Genomic DNA, 20,191 nt, shown 5'->3' with positions numbered 1-20,191 from the left:
CATTTCCATTAGTGTCCTGTTTCTGTTCCAGGATCCAAGCCAGGGTACCACATTGCATTGAGTTGTCATGTTTTCTCTGTCTCTTCTGATTTGTGGCAGTTTCTTTTTCTTTGGGAATTTCCTTTTCTTTTCATTTTATTTTAGAGATAGAGTGTGTGTGTGTGAGAGAGAGAACAGGGGAAAAAGGCAGAAGGAGATGAAGAGAGAATATTAAGCAGCCTCCACACTCAGCACGGGGAGCAATGCGGGGCTTGATCCCACAATAGCAGGATCATGACCTTAGCGGAAATCAAGAGTGGGATGCTCAACTGACTGAGCCACTCAGGTGCCCCTGGGAATTTCTTTAAAGTGTTGAATCCTGAGTTGTAGAAATACAAGTAATAAGGCTCAATGACTTTGATATCTGTACAGTAAAGAAAAATTACTCATATGTGTAATGTCTAGTTTTAGATTTCATTAGAATTGTATTGTATCAGGCTCCTCGGTCACATGGGAGAAAAATCTCAGACTTACGCTATTAAAATTTAAAAACTTTAAAGCATACTAATCACATTAGGGTGATTATGTTGTAACTAGCCTTATCTCTGCAATAGATCTGTAATTTACATGTTTCCATGAGCACAAATTTGTTCCAGTTATAGTTGGAAGACCGAATAATGTTATCTATTTAATTATAAAATGTTGACTGTTTAGTGATATGAAATATCTATTTCCCACATAGATTTACCAGTTTGGAGATGAATTATTAAAATTGTTTTCCTCTTGGTTTCGGCCCCTTTGGATGTCAAGTATTTTCACCACTAAATCCACAATTGTATGGAGTCTTAAAGTTGGTCTTGATATTTTTTTGACATCCCTCATCTTTTAACACAAATGAAAACAAAACAGATGTTATCTTTCCTCAGAAACTGAGATGTCCTTGTGAATGAATCCACACCCTCATACTCAGTAGTCTTCCTAGTAGTGCACTTGTACTAGATGAGCGACACTTTATACTTTATATTTGCTTTGGGGAACCCATCTCTACTACTGAAGGACACAAGTGAAAGAGCGTATATGAACATATTATTGCTGTGGTTTGATGATCCACAAGGACGGTGCCCATATATCATTTCTTCCCCCTTTCATTTCCCTGTGGTATGGGCTACATCCCAGTCATTTCTTAATCTGTGACCCGACTTCTGCCTGGTGGTGACCAGGTGTTCATTCCAAGCAGTGTATTACTGCCTCTTAGTTTGGTGATTGCAAAGTGATAACTTGAAAAAAGAAGTATAACTGACCACATCTTTAAGTGTATATGTTCTTTATATTACCCAATTCCTAGGTTTAAACATACCTTTTGGGGTTTTTTCAAAATACGCTAATTCTTGTATTAAGTAGAATCTAAGGTCTGTAGACCTGTTGCATGGTAGATATTTTATTTTTACAGATTTTTCAAATATATAGTTTCATTTTGTACTGAATTTGACTGTTTACAGGTTTGGTCAGCTAAGACATTAAAAATAAAATGATAAAGGCCCCTGGGTGGCTCAGCCAGTTAAGCGTCCGACTCTTGATCTCAGCTCAGGTCTTGATCTCAGGGTGGTGAGTTCAGGCCCTCATCTTGGCCTCTGCACTGGATGTGAAGCTTATTTAAAAAAATAAAATAACATTATATTACTTGAAGATAAAATGCATTTCCCATCAACCATGATGATGGGCTACACTAAGCTTAAGGTATCCTTCTGTGAAGAAAACTAGCTTTCTATAAAATTTATTTGTTTTATTCTGTATTTCTTTGGTAATTTTATCTATTTAGGGACAGAGAATAGTGAAATTAAACGGTGAAAGATCTTTTGCATCTTTTCTACTTTGTTACAGAAGACAATGTAAAATGAAACTTAAAGTTCAAGAAAGTTTTGAAGAACAAGTTGAGGTGGGAAGTTCCTTGTGACAGGGAAAGATTTAATGAAAAACATACAGAATTGACTATTCATATTTTTGATACTACTTAATTCCCACCTGGATTAGTAGTGACCAAAAAGTAAATAATGTTAACACTGAACAGCATCCATAAAAGAGTTAGTATTTAAATATCTGGGTGGATTTTCTCTCTTAAAAATCCTTCACTGGATTGGATGAATGAAGTTGAATTTTCATTTCTGAAAAATACAGAAGTGTGCAATACTCCTAGAATGTAAAAACAAACAAACAAACAAACAAACAAACAAAAGACCCTATAAATCTAGTGCCTTTAAGTAAATCCACAGTGAATTAGGGCATTTTATATGTCAGTTTACATTTTGGAATTATAAAATGAGCCCCTTGAAAAGAATATCTTTCCAAGAATGACATTAGACCCATAATTCTAGCCTCGCTTTGATTTAAAAGATAATGATATTCACTGAATTATTCAGTAGAATGTTACTGTACTCTATGATTGATCCCGTTTCATTGTAGTCTGAACAAAATATGATAGTTGAGCCCTGGGTAGGTTTCTTCCATGGATTATCACAGTGAATACCTAAGATTTTGTTCATCTAATTGATTTGACTAAACTAGCTGACCTCAGACATCCTTTCAAACCTCTCTATTAAATTCTTCTGCAAACAAATGCAAATTTGGTTGAAAAATAGAATCTCTAGTTTTTATTATGTAACATAACAGTACCTACCAGAAGCTACTTGAAATTTGGACTCCACTTTAGTGCAAATTCATGGTCCTTGGGAAACAGCGGATCAAATCTGTAGACAACAGTTGGTGAGCTCAGCTCAGCCCGTGTAAGCTAGAAATTTGGGAGGCACTCTCATGCCAGGATTGTAAAAATAGAGCAAAAACTTGCAATGAAGAATTCTATTATCGGTTTTACTTATTTTAGCATATTTACAGGCATGTGTGTGTGTGTGTCTGTTCTGCTTGCACGTCTTAGACGATGTAATGTTAACGGATGATATATGATGATTTGAATATGTTGGTATAACTTTTTGGATATTTCTTGTGTGGAGGCTGTACTAGAATCCAAAAGTAGTAAGGCACAACTCTGAAACTCTCTGAGGCTTATGGAAGTCCATTGGAATTGAACATCTATATCCCAAGTCCACATATCTTAATAGGGGGACCCATTCCATTTTGAACACCATGTAGAAAATTACATTTTGCTTACAGTGCCAAATGTGTCATCTGGTTCTTTCAGGAATTTACTGCGTAAACTTCTCGGGTTTCATAGAAGTAGGGTTGAATAATTGTTTGTAAAAGACCCTCATAATAATTTGCCTCTCAAAAGATTTGCTTCTGGTTTGATACATAAACTACTAAAGTATTTGAAAACACACTGCATTCCCTTTTTCTAAACAGGTATAAGTCAAATGAAGATTATGTATATGTCAGAGGACGTGGACGTGGAAAGTACATTTGTGAAGAATGTGGGATTCGCTGTAAGAAGCCAAGCATGCTCAAAAAGCATATCCGCACTCACACTGATGTCCGGCCATATGTATGCAAGTTATGTAACTTTGCTTTCAAAACGAAAGGTACAATTATCATCTTTTTAGACGGGGACATACTTTTCTTATGGTTTCTTTGGATTCTAAATACCATTTTATAACTGTTATTGACAGTAAGATGGTTTTGTGAGTGAAATGTATTTTCTCCCTTATGTAAGTAATCAAAGGATACACATGAAACAGCAAGGCTTCTTTTATGACTTGAGTAAGAGCTGTAGACTTAGTGCCAGGCAAGTTGTTTCCGAAGGAAGTGGCTAAGAATTGCCCGGATTGTTACTGCTATTACTTCATGTTAGAAATGTTGTGCGGTCTAGATAATCTTTGCACCAGTATTGAAATACCACAGGGAGACAATCCATGCAGTGGCATTAGAAAAGCAAGGCAGCAGCTGGGAAGAAAACATGTGCCCATGGTCAGTTTCAAGATTATGAATAATGTAGAGACCCACAGACTCCCAGGTGGGCCCCTCCATCCACAGTTGCATTAATTATGCATAGAAATTTGATAGCTTGTGTTCCGTGTATTTATCAGCACAGAGACAAGTTCTTACTCTCAGGCCACAACTGTGAATTTCATAATATCAAGACTTGCCTTAAAATGATATTCTTTCTTTTAAAAGAGAAATCTGTTTTGTTTTTTTTTTTACAGGTAGGTTTATATGAAAATATACAAGAAGGTTGTTTTGATTATGGTTTCTTCATTTTATAAAATCAAGGAAACGTTCTTGATCCCAGTGTTCTCAGATTACAGAAGTAGCGAATTAGAGGGGGTTTGACTCTTGGAGAAGTACGTCTTACTGCTTGCTGCAGAAGTACTTTAGCTATCATGGATTTTTACCCCCTCATTAAGCTCGTATGATTTCCTATGTTTTAACTTTAAATTTGCATACCAGTTACTCTGCTCCACTCCCCGTCAAGAAAAATAATAATCAAATAAGATAATCTTTGGTAGGGAAATATGTACCAATTTTCTCCTATAGCCCAAATCCGAAATTGTCTCGTTGGTTTCTCAGAAGTATTAATGTGTAGACTCCCAACATACCTGTTTCTTCTTTACTAAAAAGGTATCTGTAATACAGGGATGCTTTCTTTGAAGGCAGATAAAGGAGGGGGGCGTGTTCATTTGCATTTCAAAAGAGATAAACATAAGGTCCTTTAAATACCATCCTCCTTTGTACAATCTAGCCTTTTATTTAGAACTTCACTGAGAGACTCCCTAGGACAGAAGAAAATATAAACTTTGGTTCTATAACCTGCAAATCCGCCAGTCATTACAACTGCTTTATCTTCACGGGGTACAGGAGTTTGCTGTGTGAGACGCTGGGTGACGGGAATGGCTGTGTGAGACGCTGGGTGACGTAACACCACATTTCTAGGTTTTTAAAAATCAAATTAAATTTGGCTCTGCATCATTGCCATGGAGTTTTAGCAGGAAATCATTTATTCTTGGTCATTATTGGAGTTTCCTTGTCACCCTTCAAGAATGTGTAAATGTCTCAGAATCTTAAAATGAGCAAAATATCCTGGGGAACCCCTCGAATTTTCAGTTGAAGTAACTGTTGTTCCACCCCAAGCCCTGTGAGCACAGACCCTCAGTGCTCTCAGAGGACCAGCACCTATGGAAGTCATGCCTGCCCACTCCTTCAAGGGCCCTGCCTAGCCAGTCCCTTCCCCCTCCTTGCTAGGATCCCTTCGGAAGCTCAAGACTTAGGTCAACCAAAGCCAGAGTGGAGTTGTTTCAGAGCCAGATTTCTAACCGTTGCAGGATGCTTTTTACCACAATATCCAGGGTTCTTTGTCTCGCCTGTTTGAAGAATGAAGAGGTAGACACAGAATAAAATGAGCAGCAGGCAAAAGTTTATATAGGTGATCAGAAAGTAATAGCATGAAAGCTCTCTTTGCAGAGAGGGGGCATTCAAAAGCGAATGCGCATGACAATAGGCAAGGGTCCTAGTTTATAAAAGGTTCTGTTCAGGCCCTCCTTCCCTTCCCCCTTGTTCCTTCTCAGGTTTTACGGTTGTTGGGGTTGTCGGCTGGATAACTCTAGGTGCTGGGTTGTCCATTCCTGATTGGCTCCTTTCCATTGTATGAGGGGTGGTCTCTGGCCATACCATTCCTTGTGGGTCATCGTTTTATGGTCTACTTAAAACTTTTGTCAAATCCCTGAGGGCAACCTGAAGGAGAGTAGGTGGTGTCTGTTACATTCTTAAGAGGGACCTTACACCTGAGGGGCTTTGCTATGGTCAGACCCTCCCAGCATTGTTCCAAAATATGTGTTTTTCCCCACCCTAGGACCTCAGGTCCTAATCTTTCCCTCTCTGCCTATTTTATCCTATCTTTTCCCATCATATAACTCCAAACCTACCCTGAAGATGAGAGCCCAAAGCCTGACTGCCTATTGAAGTGGAGAAAAGAGAGAAAAATAGAGGAGAAACACATATCAAATCTAAATAAATGATCTTGACAACCTAACACCCAGCCACATACACAGATTACATGTACCCTTGCAGAAACAGGTGATTTCCATTAATTTATATATTCATTATATATATAAATTATATATATTCAGATATATTCATTAATTTATAGATTTAGGAATTCTTGATGATCTGTCTATAAAAATGTTGGCGATCAGTGTGCCCGGGTGGCTCAGTCGGTTAAGCGTCCGATTTTGGCTCAGGTCATGATCTCGCCATTCATGGGTTTGAGCCCTGTGTTGGGCTCTGTGGTGACAGCTCGCAGCCTGGAGCCTGCTTCAGAATCTGTCTCCCTCTCTCTCTGCCCCTCCCCCATTCGCGCTCTGTCTCTGTCTCTCAAAAATAAATAAATATATAAATATGTATGAGATCTTTAAAATATTTTTAGAGAATTAATAGCAGTAGGGGCCTGGAAATATTTTTATGTTTGGAGTTACCAAAATAGCATGTAAAATTCAGAGGTATATAAGCAATAAGTAAAATACTAAGTAAATAAAGTAATATAAGTAAAATAATAAACAACAGTGTCCTGGCTAGAATTGTGGCTCATATATCACATTACTGATAGGCTAAACAACTCTACAAGGGAACAAACTATTTTCGCAGGCTAAGAGTTTCCACTTAGATTCAGTAAGCCTATTCTTAAAAATAAAGCATTTACTGGTACATTGTTACAGCATCATGAAAGGGCACAGATAATAATATGGCGCTTACAATTGAACTGGTTCCTGCGTGTCTTTGGGTAAGTTATATACATGACATGGACTGAGATAGGTAGATAGATAGATAGATATAAAGATAAAGATAGAGATACACATATAATTTCATAGAACCTAGGTCAAAGGTTGACAGAAAACCTTTCTTTTTCCTTAAAACAATGGGAGTTTCAAGATAAATAGGGAATATTGTAGAACTTTAGAAACTGCTGTCGTGAAGTTTGCTAACGTATACCAGACAGATAGATGCTAAACACTGAGTATAATGTTCCCTATAAGTAGTTAGCTAAGTTATTTGTATGGATCTTTGAATATGTCTACAAGGTTGGCTTTCAGATAAGGTTGCATAATTTTTTCTTCTGACCAGTGAGAAGCCTGGGAGGCTGATCCAAATCTGATCACTGCCAAAAGTCTGGGGTCCAGGATGTGTTGATAAGAATGTTTGATCTGAACTTTCTCTAAGATACGTGACCCGGCTTATGTCACCGTGTTTGTATGGAAGCCTAGGAGGCTGGCCCATTTGAGCCTAAGATATTAGATCTCTTCTCAGTCAGGAAAGTCTGGGATTCCCAGTCTTGGCTGGGAGCCTACTCTCGAAAAGGTATGACCCTATGCTACAAGTCCTCTGGAATGAGGGAGACTTGAGATTAGGCCAAAGTTCTGAGTGGCTGATGTGTTCAGGAACCAGATTGTTCCTCCTAAGTTCAGGACAAAGGGTGGTGGGTAGACACAAATCTATGCTATTTCAAATTAGTTCATTTCTAATTTGGGAACGATCATCACCTTCTTGTCATCAAGTAATTCCTCCTTTTTTGCCTGTGTTTTCTAGGAAACCTAACGAAGCATATGAAATCTAAAGCGCACATGAAGAAATGCTTGGAGTTGGGAGTTTCAATGACATCAGTGGATGATACAGAAACCGAAGAAGCAGGTACTTCAAAATTTAGTTGACTGACCTCTTCACTCTGCACACTGGAGCTTTGTGCCTGGGATGGCAAAACAAGTTTTGATATTTAAGAAAAAATGATCCCATTGCATTTTATTAAATATTAAATAGAGAAAGGAATCTGACATGTTGAATTGCTTACAACATACCGAGAAGAAATAAATCCATTTCAGTTCTGACTGAAAGGGATAAAAAGGCCTCACTATAAAAACACTTCTATCTAGAATCGTAAAGCAAATCTAATTATACTTGCATTGTGACCGGGATTTAGGTTTTATGAAACTTTGGGGAAACTTGAAAAGCAATTTAATGTATTATTATTCCTATCAAGAGGAAAAGAAATCCATCATTAATCTGAATAGAAAACCTGAGGTCAGTCAGGATTCCTGAGATATATCACTTTTATGTAAGTTTATAGCCACAGAGACAGGTCTTCACTTTCTTTTTCTTCCAGCCTCATCAGTAGCAGCATTATCCATCCCCATTTGTTGAGGGTTTTCTATGGGCTGTGTGATATCTGAGATATAAGGTGTCACTCTAGAGTTCTTTTGTTGGGTGGGGATGAGTCGGATTAGTTATTAAAAGACAAGAACCTGTGTAAGGTCTCCCACCCAGATGAGTCCCCAGTGAGTATTAAAGGAGTTCAGAGATGGAACCGTCTCTTGGGGCTGCAGGGTTGAAGGAAAGCTTTTGGAAAGAGATGGGGTCCAAATTAACCCCTAATCTTGACATTTGAACCTTGATCTCCACTATCTGTTCAATTGTTTCAGAAACTATGGAAGATTTGCACAAAGCAGCTGAGAAGCATAGCATGTCCAGCATTTCAACTGATCATCAGTTCTCAGATGCTGAAGAATCGGATGGTGAGGATGGAGATGATAATGATGATGATGATGAAGATGATGATGACTTCGATGATCAGGGAGATTTGACACCAAAAACAAGATCAAGAAGCACCAGTCCTCAGCCTCCTAGATTCTCATCCTTGCCTGTGAATGTTGGCGCCGTGCCACATGGAGTTCCTTCAGAGAGTTCCCTGGGGCATTCTTCATTGATCAGCTATTTGGTCACTTTGCCAAGTATTCAGGTTACTCAGCTGATGACGCCAAGTGACTCATGTGAAGATACTCAGATGACAGAATACCAGAGGTTATTCCAGAGCAAAAGTACAGACTCAGAACCGGACAAAGACAGGTTAGACATACCTAGTTGTGTGGATGAAGAGTACATGTTGTCTTCGGAGCCCAGCTCCTCTCCGAGGGACTTCTCACCCTCAAGCCACCATTCCTCACCAGGATATGACTCTTCACCCCGTCGAGAGAATTCACCAAAGAGGTATCTGATACCCAAAGGAGATGTATCACCCAGAAGACATTTATCACCTAGGAGAGATCTGTCACCCATGAGACACCTTTCACCAAGAAAGGAAGCTGCGTTGAGAAGAGAGATGTCACAAAGAGATGTTTCACCAAGAAGGCATCTGTCCCCAAGGAGGCCGGTGTCACCTGGGAAAGATATCACGGCAAGAAGAGACCTCTCTCCCAGAAGAGAACGAAGATACATGACCACCATAAGAGCGCCATCTCCCAGAAGGGCTTTATACCATAACCCACCATTGTCCATGGGGCAGTATTTGCAAGCAGAACCAATTGTATTGGGGCCTCCTGTAAGTATGATTAGCTTTCTCTTTCTCACGTCTAAAGCCAAAGCATATTGGAGCCTCTTGATAATACACTAGTGTGAAATTTCCTATAACATGGGTGTCTCTCATGGGGAGTGGTGAACTTGGTTACTGAAAACAACAGGAAGACATTTTCTCACATGCTGTTGTCGCTAACATGGCTGTGACATTACCCCAAGTGTAGTAATGCATCAGAGCAGTAGTGTGTTTCCAACCGGGAATAGGTGAGGCTTTTCTAAATGCTTTCTAAGCTTAACTGATTACGGGCATGAATTGAAACCTTTACACGAGTGGGAAAGGTGAAGTCTTTGGAATGACATGGCTACATAGACACACACTCTCAGGGCCATTTGGGTGTCAGTTATAGAACTTTGCCGAGCAAGGGTCAGCCATTAGCGTTGGCTTTCGATACCTTTTTTTTTTTTTTTCTTAAATAAACTCATCACCTTGCCCGCAGTGAGTGGACATGTGAAGCTGGTGAGTGACTGGGAGAGGAGAAAGTGACCTCCTTGGTGTATTGTAAGTCAAAGGCATGAACCTATCTGCTTTTCTTGCCATTACTACTACCTTCTGCTACCAAATGCACTTGCTCAGTGAGATGGTGAACCCAAAGTTTAGAGAGCCCGGGGAGAAAGTTTCAGAGAGTTCTATGGTATGCGCTCATTATAAGTTTAAATAACAACAGTAACAATCATGGGTTAAATTTAGGTAGTAGGTCTAATGCAAATCCATAAAAAAGCATCTGTCCTGCCCCATTCCGTGCCCTGGCAGACCTTGATGTTTCTCAGTTTGTATGGGATTTTTTTTTTTTAAATGAATGAAGCAGACACTCAGCATAGACAGATGAATGATACCTCTTGAATTTCTAAGCTTTAAATGTATTTTTGTTTTCTGGTCTCTACTTTTTGCTCTTCTGTCTCTGCTCAAGGGTTTCTATTGTGCGGCTCAGCCCTGTCCTGCCAGCCAAAGGCATTATCCCCTTCCAGCTCCGTCTATTCACTGCCCTGGCGGCCAGGTTCTTCCCTCTCGTTGCCTTTTTGCCACCTTGAGTCATGAGCTTAGGTTATCATTTTTAAACTTCAGGAAAGGTCCCTGCTGCAATCCGCTCCCCTTCCTCCAACACCCTCTTTTCAAACTGGATACCAACTTAGTCTCTATGGTGCAAGTACTACAGAAACACACATGCGATCAAGACGTAATTTATTTACCAAGATAATGAATTAGCAAGCTAAGAAAAAAGGTGCATTTGCACAGGTTTTTGTGTCTTGGTGGGGTGTTAAGCAGAAAAGAGGGAGCTTCTGAAGTCAATGCCACTGTGGCATACAGAGTCATAGATTCACAAATCTGACACATGCCAGGATATCACATGGGGTATAAAATACTTTCTCTGGTATAGAGCAACGATGTTGGCAGAGCATGTACGATGAGACTCTCCTGTACTGGCCTTGGCCAGGTGGACTGAGACTAGGGTATTTGTGAAAATTTGGGGCATGTTTAGTCAACTGTGGTGCCAAAAATATAAGCCTTTAGTGTCAGCACACCTTGGTTATTAAAAACTAATAGCGACTAATTCAGTCAACCCGGGCAAAGGAATTGAAGGGAGTGGACTAAGAAAGTTCATCTAAATTTTGGACATATGACCAGAAAGTTAGGAGGAGATTGGTTTTATTAGTCATTGAGTTTGCAACCAATTGTTTTTTATACTGATTCACCTGGATATCCAGTACGAATATTCAACTTTACCATTTATGAAGGCCTCTATTACTCAGCTCAATTATCTTTAGAGCATTTATGGCCTGCTGCTTTGTTCACGTGATATAAGGGACTAGATCAGGGAACGCTCTCTGAAGAAGGGGCAGTTGGTCCAAAGCACTTCCCATTTAATGTTTTATCACACCATTTTTGAAGGGCAGAGGAAGATGTTTATCTTTTAGTGCTGTGTGAACAAGATTTTTGTTGCCAGGGCAAAACAGAATTGATGATAGTATGAGAAGTAACAATCTTCTGGTTGCTCTATTGAATGAGAGCTGCACCTTGTCTGAATAATGTTGAAAATACTAAATTAGAGTAGCCCTAAAAACAAACGGTTTTCATGGAAATTCTCTTAGAAATACCTTGTCTTGTTGCTTAACATTGGCCAAGAACTAATAGGTCAGTGACTGTGGCATGAAAGGATCTTCTAGTCCAGCACGGCACACTCATCCTGTGGTTCAGTTTGGAGTGGGAGTACCTAGCGAGCAGGTTTGTAGGCGATGAAACTCCCTCATTGGAATCCTACTTCCCTGCTGTTTCTGCCCTTATGATCTCAGTTTAATTTTAATATAGATAGATGATAGATGATAGATAGATAGATAGATAGATGATAGAAAAGGAAGAAATGGAGGAAGGAAAGGAGGAAGGAAGGGGAAAAGAAAAGAAATGAAACAGAAAGAAAACAAAAGAAAAGGAAGGGAGAGAGGGAGGAAGGAAAGTAAAAAGAAAGAAGTGGGAAAGAAAGGGAGGAAGAAAAGAAAAGAGAAGAAAAGAAAAGAAAAGCAGTGAAAAGGGAGGGAAGGTAAGAGTCTTTCTCATCAGCAAATATTTTTGAAGGTCTAATACGTGTGGCTCAAGGATGATGATTAAAAATTTGTATGTTTTCTGGCCTCATCTTTTTTAAACAAAAAATTTCCTATTCCATTTTTAAAGTTTAAGTAGATAAATTAGCAGTGAAGAGAAAGGAAGATGTGTCCCAGTTTCCATTATGTAGTATAGAAGAACACTGTGCCTGGTCACAGAGTCGACATTCAGTTCTGTCCCTTGCTATCTGCGTGATCTTGATCGAGTCACTTAACCTCTCGGCCACAGTTTCTTGATCTGCTTGTGGCAGCAGGGAGGCGGGCCAAGCAGATTTCCGTCCTTGAAAGAATCTGCCATTCAGCTGTGCGGAATGCTGTGAACTGACAGCCTCCTGCTGTTCCTGCCATCAGGACAGGCCTCAGTTTTCAAACTGAGGCTACACTCTCCCCTGCAGCCCCCAGCCAGTGATGAGCCTGGATCAGTCCCAGCTGAGCACCTGCTTCCTCGCCTCTCTACCTTCACACGTGCGTCAGCTCCCCTGCCTCCTCCTCCCCGCACTGAACTACTTGCACTCCTACCTCCTTCTTTGCGTTTGCTTCCAGAGCACCTCCTGACACTCTTGAAAAGATGAGGGGTAACAGAGCTGGGACAGGGAATACATATACGTACGCATAATACAACCCACACGGGTTCGTTATTCCCATTTCCAAATCAAGGTGTTTCTCACCAAGATTGAAGTAAGATGAGAGTTTGTTCACCATATCACGAGGATAAGGTTCAGATTACAAAATAGGGCTGCAAATAAGGTAGAGAGGTCTTACTGAGAGCTTCTTTGGAGGGTGAAACAGGGGCGAATGCAGGGACAGAAGCTGTGTGGCGAGGCCTGGTAACGTTTAGAGCAGTGCAAGTAGTGACATGGTAAAAATTCTACTTTCAGGCGGACTTCTGTGGTTGTAATCATTAATTGCTGGCCGGTAAAGATCTGAGTCTTTGGGGATTGAGGTTCATTTGATTATCTTCCAAGATTATTATTCTAAGTATCCCAGTTCTTCCACCGTAATTGGTGTTTGTTGTAGGAAATATGCCATTTTCTAGATTAGAGCAAAGGTGAGAGGGATTTATTGTTGTTGTTGTTGCTGTTGTAGCAGCATTTAAATAAGTCTCATACTGTAAAATTCTCACCTTCTTTAACTTGTGGGGTTCTTGTGATTATAGGATTGATGATTTCATTTCTTCCTCTACACTTCCAGGACAATTCATTTGTTTCTAGCTTGAATAAGGCGTAGCCCCGAACAGGGTAAGGGCCTAGCATGGCACAGAGTGACAGAGATAATGCATAATTTATAGTTCCCAGGCTGGTCTCACAGTCTAAATAGAACTGGATGAATCATTAATGGTATAGAGCATACCTTGAGCTTGAGAAACATCCTTGAAATGAATTAGAACTTTTTTTTTTCTCTCTCTCTCCTGGATTTCTACCATGCTTGACAGGTTTATATTTATCTGATTTTAAGTTCCCCCAAAAATAAAATAAACTGAGTACCTTTTAAAGATGCCAGTCCATTGAAAGAGTGAATCTCAGAAATTGAAACCTGATAAGCTCTTGCAAGCCTGATAATCTCGTAGTCAAACGGTGTTTCGCTACAGAAGCAATTACAGAAAATAAGTTCTCTTTCAGGACTGGGACCGTGAAATCTGGAATTCTGGCCCCCAGTTGTCAGTGTCCGAATTCATTAATTGCCAAGAAGATATTTAAATGAGAATAATAACATAAAAAGAAGATATTAACGCCTAATAATCTTTGGTTCCCAACTGTGTAGTCGAATATGAGTTGTAAATGCTTGACACATTTAATATTAACTACTTTGATGGATAGTTACCTTACAGAAACTGGCCCTGATTTATCACTTGATAAAGGAGCTGGTCATCCTTCCAGCTAGGGTGCCTCTTGAGAAGGAATTTATTCCTTTAAACCAATGTCTTGCACATTGTAGGAACCAGTTTGTCTATCACCACTATCTTATCATCTGCTCTGTGGAAATTAAAAAAAAAAAAAAAAAAAAAAGGCAGTTTTCAGACTTGTCATTCCAGTTATACTCATCAACACTTAAAAAAATATTAAAAATCTTCCCAGTATATAAACAGATGGCAATCTTTTTACTTCCTTTTGAATTTAAAAACCTACTATTAGTGTTTTTTGCTCAGCAAACTTTTTCTGGTAATTATCCATTATTTTCTTTTTATAAAAAACAAAACAAACAAACAAAAAAACCAGAACTGAAATGTGTCTCTGTACCTAGTGGAAAACACACTGCATGTTTTATCATATTTAGAATCAAAAGTAAATTGGGGTGCCTGGGTGGCTCAATTGGTTAAGCATCTCACTCTTGATTTCTGCTCAGGTCATGTTTGAGTCCCGCATCAGGCTCTGCACGGACAGTGCGGAGCCTGCTTGGGATTCTCTCCCTCTGTCTCTGTTCCTTCCCTGCTTGTTCTCTCTCTCTCTCTCTCTCTCTCTCTCTCTCTCTCTCTCTCAAAAGACATAAATAAACTTAAAAAAAAAAAAGTAACTTTTCACAGACCAACAGCTTCATTCCAGGATTCTAAAAGACAACTGAGTGGTCTCTTGTATCATAAAAAGTGAAAAATCAATAAAGGGATGAGGGAGTTTTAAAATGTTCTGAATGAGTGAGTGAGTGAGTGAGTGAGTGAATAACTGTGTGAATGAGATAACTTGATGTAAGCATGAAGAGCATTGGGTCCTAAACGTCGTACTCTCTGCTTCCTCGCACAGAATTTAAGAAGAGGGTTACCTCAGGTTCCTTACTTCAGTCTCTATGGAGACCAAGAAGGTGCTTATGAACATCCAGGCTCCAGCCTTTTCCCTGAGGGTCCTAATGACTATGTCTTCAGTCATCTTCCGCTCCACTCTCAGCAACAAGTGAGAGCTCCTATCCCCATGGTGCCAGTTGGTGGGATCCAAATGGTTCACTCCATGCCGCCGGCCCTTTCCGGTTTACATCCTCCACCCACATTGCCTCTGCCAATGGAGGGCTCTGAGGAGAAGAAAGGAGCTTCCGGGGAATCCTTCCCTAAGGATCCCTATGTCCTTTGTAAGCAGTACGAGAAAAGATCTCCTCACGTTTTGCAGTCATCTGGTCCACCTAGCACACCCTCTTCTCCTCGGCTATTGATGAAACAGAGCACTTCAGAAGACAGCCTAAATGCAACAGAGAGGGAACAGGAGGAAAATATACAGACTTGTACAAAAGCCATTGCCTCTCTCCGGATTGCCACAGAAGAGGCCGCTCTGCTTGGGGCAGATCAGCCAGCACGGGTGCAGGAACCCCACCAGAAACCCTTGGAAAGTGCACATGTTAGCATTAGACACTTTAGTGGACCTGAGCCAGGTCAGCCCTGTACCTCAGCCACCCACCCTGACTTGCATGATGGTGAAAAGGACAATTTTGGTACATCACAGACTGCATTAGCTCACTCCACGTTTTACAGCAAGAGTCGTGTGGATGACAAACAGCCGGGCTTTCCCAGCAGCAAAGAGCTACCTTCAAGCACAGAGGGAGGCAATGAGCCTTCATCAGAGAAGAGTCAACTACATTGATCTAAGATGCATGGAGACTTTCATTTCCACATTTTCCCCTTTTTGTTTTTGGTTTTGTTTTTCTAGAAATAGAGGTAATCAAGTTTATAGCATGCCTGTCTTAAGTTACAGTAGTTTGCTATTATATATACTTTTGTTATATCAAAAGAATTAGGTAAATTAACAAGTCACCATGAGCCTGACCAAAACAAAATTTGAAATTAACCTATTGGGTCTGGTACTTTTAAAACTGTACAGATGTTTGTGCCTTTTCTTTACTTTGCTTATATTCTTATAAGCATTTTTTAGCAGTAATTTGTACATATTTTAGAATTTGTGTATCTGCTTTGTAATAAATGTAATTTCTTTCCTTTTTTGGACACTTGGATCTAAATGATGTAAAGCAAAACAGCATCAATATATATGTGAGGTTGCACTAAAACATATTTTTATATGATTAAAACTGAACAGCTTTTATGTACAGCTCTGATTCTGTAATACTAATATTTATTTACTTTGTTTCATAAATTGTACATTTTTTTCTTAATGTTGTGGATTGCTTTTCTATGTGAAGCATGGGATTTACTGTTGCGTAACTAGAACAAAAATGTATATTGTAAACAAGATATTTAAACTAGAGTATCTTATTCTGCACTTATGCATTAGTTAAAAAAAGAAGATAAAGGATGTATCAGTCAGTTCTTAACTCTTGTACATTTTTTTTGTCTCTTGTTTGCCGGATTGACTATGACTTAAGCGCTGATTGTGATTTTAAACTTATAGTACCGTAAAGCATTAAAGTAAACAATGTGCTATTGTGAGTTTTTTCAAAGCTTTATAAATCAGTTATAAATAATATTAAAAGTATTTGGTCTTATGTGAACATGTTGATCTATATACTCATCTAAAAATATGGGAAAACATTCCGCCCCATGTAAATATGTACAAGTGCATCACTGGTACAATTTTATGTAACTCAGTTGGACACTAGGTTGCCACAGACCTATGCTAGGGTGTCTTTAAAAATTAAAGTGACAAAGCACACGGGACTGTGTAGAGCTTGGTTATCGGCCGGCCCGGTGGCTTGGCAGGCAGTGCTGTGCGCTGCCCGTGGAAAAGACCTGGGCTTACAGATCTCCTTGGTTCTTGCTGCACAAGATGGTGACCAGAACTAAGGCTGCTCTGGAGGGGATGTGTTTGGACTTGAGGGTTAGGAGTGGACCCGGGGAAGGGGCATGGAGACCTCTCGGCAGCCTTTCCTCTCAGCCGGTCCACATGGTAACAGGGTTGGCATCAGCTTTAGGGGAAGCCACTTCACCCTCTTGAAGAGGGGAAGAGGGTCAGGCTCCTGGCTATCTCAGGGGGAACGGGGACAAGAAGCTTTCCAGGGAAAAGAATTTGTGGGAGGATGATGTCTTTTGTACACAGCATTCAGTATGGGCTTTGGTTAGCGTGGAGGTGGGCAGAGCCTTTGTTTGTAGGTCCGGAAGAATGGAAGAAAGGGAGGGGGTACAACAACACGTGTGCATACACGCACATGTGTGTGCATGCACACATACACACACACAATCTGGGTTATCTTTGTGCTATATAGTGGATTATAATTCTGTGAAACCAAGTTTGTATATTGAATTACATTAAGGAGTGTTCTTTAAAAAGAGAAATAAATATACAATTACATGCTTGAGGTGTCTAGTTTTTAATGTGTTGTTTTACATTTTAATTTCTCAATTTTGTTGCTAAAGAAATTTTGATGCCACCAACATACCATCTGTGCTTTTAATTGCTAGGCTTTGCCCATTCTGAGGTATGCTGAGCATGACTGCTTTTCACAAGTGAGAAGACAGTCATTGGCTTCCATATGTCATTCGATTAGGACAGATAGTGGTCACCACGGTGTGAGCTCTAGAAACGCAGTCACCGGATTCTAAGTGTGGGCATGGACAGAATACATTGCATCTGCAAATAGTCATGAATAAATCAGATGATAATTTCCTCTTCTGCCTCCCTCTCAGTATGCATACATATCTGAAATTCCACTGGGGAATTCTCCTTATTTTTGCTGAGATGACTGAAGGCAAAAACCAACTGAAATAAATGTACCATAAGATGTCCACAAATCACAGTTCTTTACTACAAAAGAATAGAACCTTTTAATAACGAAAGTGGAAGCTCATTAACGGTCAAAATCTATCAGCAGTTCCAGTATAAAAATCTCAAATTAGAGGATTTGCAATTTAACCTGTGTTGTTTTATGAGCCAGAGCGTCTTTTAAAATTACGTTTTATAAAAGTGAATTAAAGGCCAACACAAGCAGCCAGCCTAAAATCAGTCTCTCACTGAGGAAAAATAAAACAAACCTGAAATATTGAATTACGTAGGGTGATTTGTGTGCCTTACTGCTCACTGGGGCGTGTGTGTGTGTGTGTGTGTGTGTGTGTGAACCCAGGCCAAATGAAATCACTCTTTGTTTCCTCCTTTATCTAATTTATGTCTTGTATTCACTCATTCATAAAACGGTTTTTGAGTGCCTACTACGAACTGGCTACTATGATGGGCTCGGAGGAGGATGAAAGTATTCCTGCCATCAAGGAACTCCAGTAAAAGGCAGGACGTGCACATGAGTATGTGTAATATGGTGTTATAGCTAAAAAAAAGATGGCATATTTGGTGTGCTTTGTTGTCACAAAGGGGAGAGCACCCACCCTGCCAATAATGGAAGGAAGGACAGGACAGGCTTCATCACAGAGGTGGCCTTGGAACAGATCCTTGAAATAACAGATTGACTTATTCAACAGATAAATTCTCATCACCTACATTAAGACACTGCTCTCCGTGCAAGTTGTACAGTACTGCACAAAACAAATTAAGCTCTTGTCTTCATGGAGTTTATATTCTAGTAGAGGTGCATTTAAATAAAAGCTGGGGAGGGACATGTTAGATGATCAAGGATGTGTAACGCAGAGAAAAAGCAAGACGGAGCTAGCTCCCTGAGTACGTGATCGGGTAGTATGTGCTTAAGCCAGAAAGACACATTGAGGTCCGATTTCTTAATCCAGCCTGCGGACATCAGGTCTGGCTTTATAAGCTCTGGGGAGCTGAGCCAAGGAAGGATTGAAGCAAGAAAGTGGCATTGCCATTGCTAGTGCTGTTCTTCTTTAGAAAAAAAAAAAAAAATCACCGGGGAAGCCATTAACATGGTGGATTTGAGGCAGGAAGAGTGGAGGCAGGGGACCAGTTAGGAGATTTATGAGGTTGTGTCATTTCCTTGGAAACAACGGCAGCAACGATCCAAGAAGACGATGGGGTCATGGAGAAAGAAGGGACAGTTTTGCTCAATGAATAACTGATGATAACTAGTGACTAATTTGGTGTCTGGGATGAGAGAGATGGAACAGGTGAAGACCAGAGTTCTTCATTGGGCAGTGGAAAGAAGGTGGTGTCCTTAGCCACCAGAGAGGATTTGTACCCGACGCAGGTAATGAAATGAGCCCCCTACGCAGTTTAGAATGAGTTCAGTCTCAAGAAAGACCTAAGCTGGAGACTAGTTTGTCACTTCTTGTCACTTATTCATAGCTGAGAGTGCCGAATCGAGGAAATCACTCAGGGCATAGAGAGGGAATGAAGAGGGTGTCTGAGGACCTCCAAAGGGAGGATAGGCAACCTGGAGCGAACCACGAAGATGCATCTCAGATGGCAGCACATCTCAAGTGCTGAGCTCTACCTAAACCTGATTTTTGAAAATCGGATTTCCAACAATTCTCCAAGACAATTTCTAGAAAGCAAAACCTGAAGAGCGCCGCTTTTGAGGCCAACTCTAGTTGTGGCATTATAACGTGATGGTATTTCCTTAGCAGCATCATGGCAGCTTTATTATTAAATCATCAATTAGAGGTCACTAAACTAACCTGTCATTTACAAATGCCTCTCCAAAGCCCGTGCTTAAAGAAGTGAGGTGAAGTTGCCGAGGAGAAATAGGTTGTTTGCTGAGGAACCAAGGCTAACACCAAGATCCTCCAGCAGCCTGTCCAGACTTCCTTAATGAAGTTTCTGATTACTTACGTCGCTCTCATTTAGATCAGTATTACGATCACACCCGTTGACTGTGAAGATGCTATGGTTGGATGACCTCAGAGTAATATAAGCAGCACCAAATCCATTTCTGCCCTGGATAACCAAGGTTATTATTAGTTTGGAATATGTTACTAAATATGGTTGTATCTACTTTGCCACAGTATAATCCACCCCCCCCCCCCCCGCCACCTCAGGGACCATTGGTATCATTTAAAGCATGAAAATATTCCCATTGGTTCCTGAGTATAGAGAAATCTATGCTCACCCCTACTCTATATTCATTAATAAACCTGGTTTGGCCATGTGACAGGGAAAATGACAGAAAAATTTTCATTTGGCATTAAAAAGTGCCAAGGATTAACAAGCAGAAGGTACAGCTCTCAATTTTCTAGAACTCTTTATGGATCATTTTATGAGTACATATCTATTGCTTAGCAGTAATTAGAACCACATTCAGAAATACATGCTGGTCATTAAGATGAATCAAACCATCAGATTCTCTCTTCGTTCACCAAATACCTAAAATGTATTTCAAATTCAGGTATAAGTCCCTGGCATGTTTTATATTTCAAGTAGATTCCAAACTTTGTTATCTTGTTGAAATATAAGTTTCTGGTCTGATGCAAATAAAATTTCAGGAAAAAAAAAGCAGCATGATTAAT

General features: G+C 40.0%; 1 protein-coding gene across 2 annotated transcripts in view; it reads left to right on the top strand.

The window, feature by feature from the left end:
* The window catches only part of HIVEP2 (HIVEP zinc finger 2), a 206,667-nt gene extending 189,527 nt beyond the window's left edge, over nt 1-17,140 (top strand). For both annotated transcript variants that reach the window (XM_045499845.1, XM_045499846.1), the window contains exons 7-10: nt 3,334-3,509; nt 7,504-7,605; nt 8,391-9,286; nt 14,652-17,140. In XM_045499845.1, the coding sequence (XP_045355801.1) occupies nt 3,334-3,509; nt 7,504-7,605; nt 8,391-9,286; nt 14,652-15,476 (1,999 nt within the window). In that variant the 3' untranslated portion in view covers nt 15,477-17,140. The remainder of the gene's footprint in view (nt 1-3,333; nt 3,510-7,503; nt 7,606-8,390; nt 9,287-14,651) is intronic.
* Nucleotides 17,141-20,191: the final 3,051 nt, after the last annotated feature.

The sequence above is a fragment of the Leopardus geoffroyi genome, chromosome B2 (assembly GCF_018350155.1).
Source record: "Leopardus geoffroyi isolate Oge1 chromosome B2, O.geoffroyi_Oge1_pat1.0, whole genome shotgun sequence".
Classification (NCBI taxonomy): domain Eukaryota; kingdom Metazoa; phylum Chordata; class Mammalia; order Carnivora; family Felidae; genus Leopardus; species Leopardus geoffroyi.
This window is presented reverse-complemented; position numbering and strand designations above follow the sequence as displayed.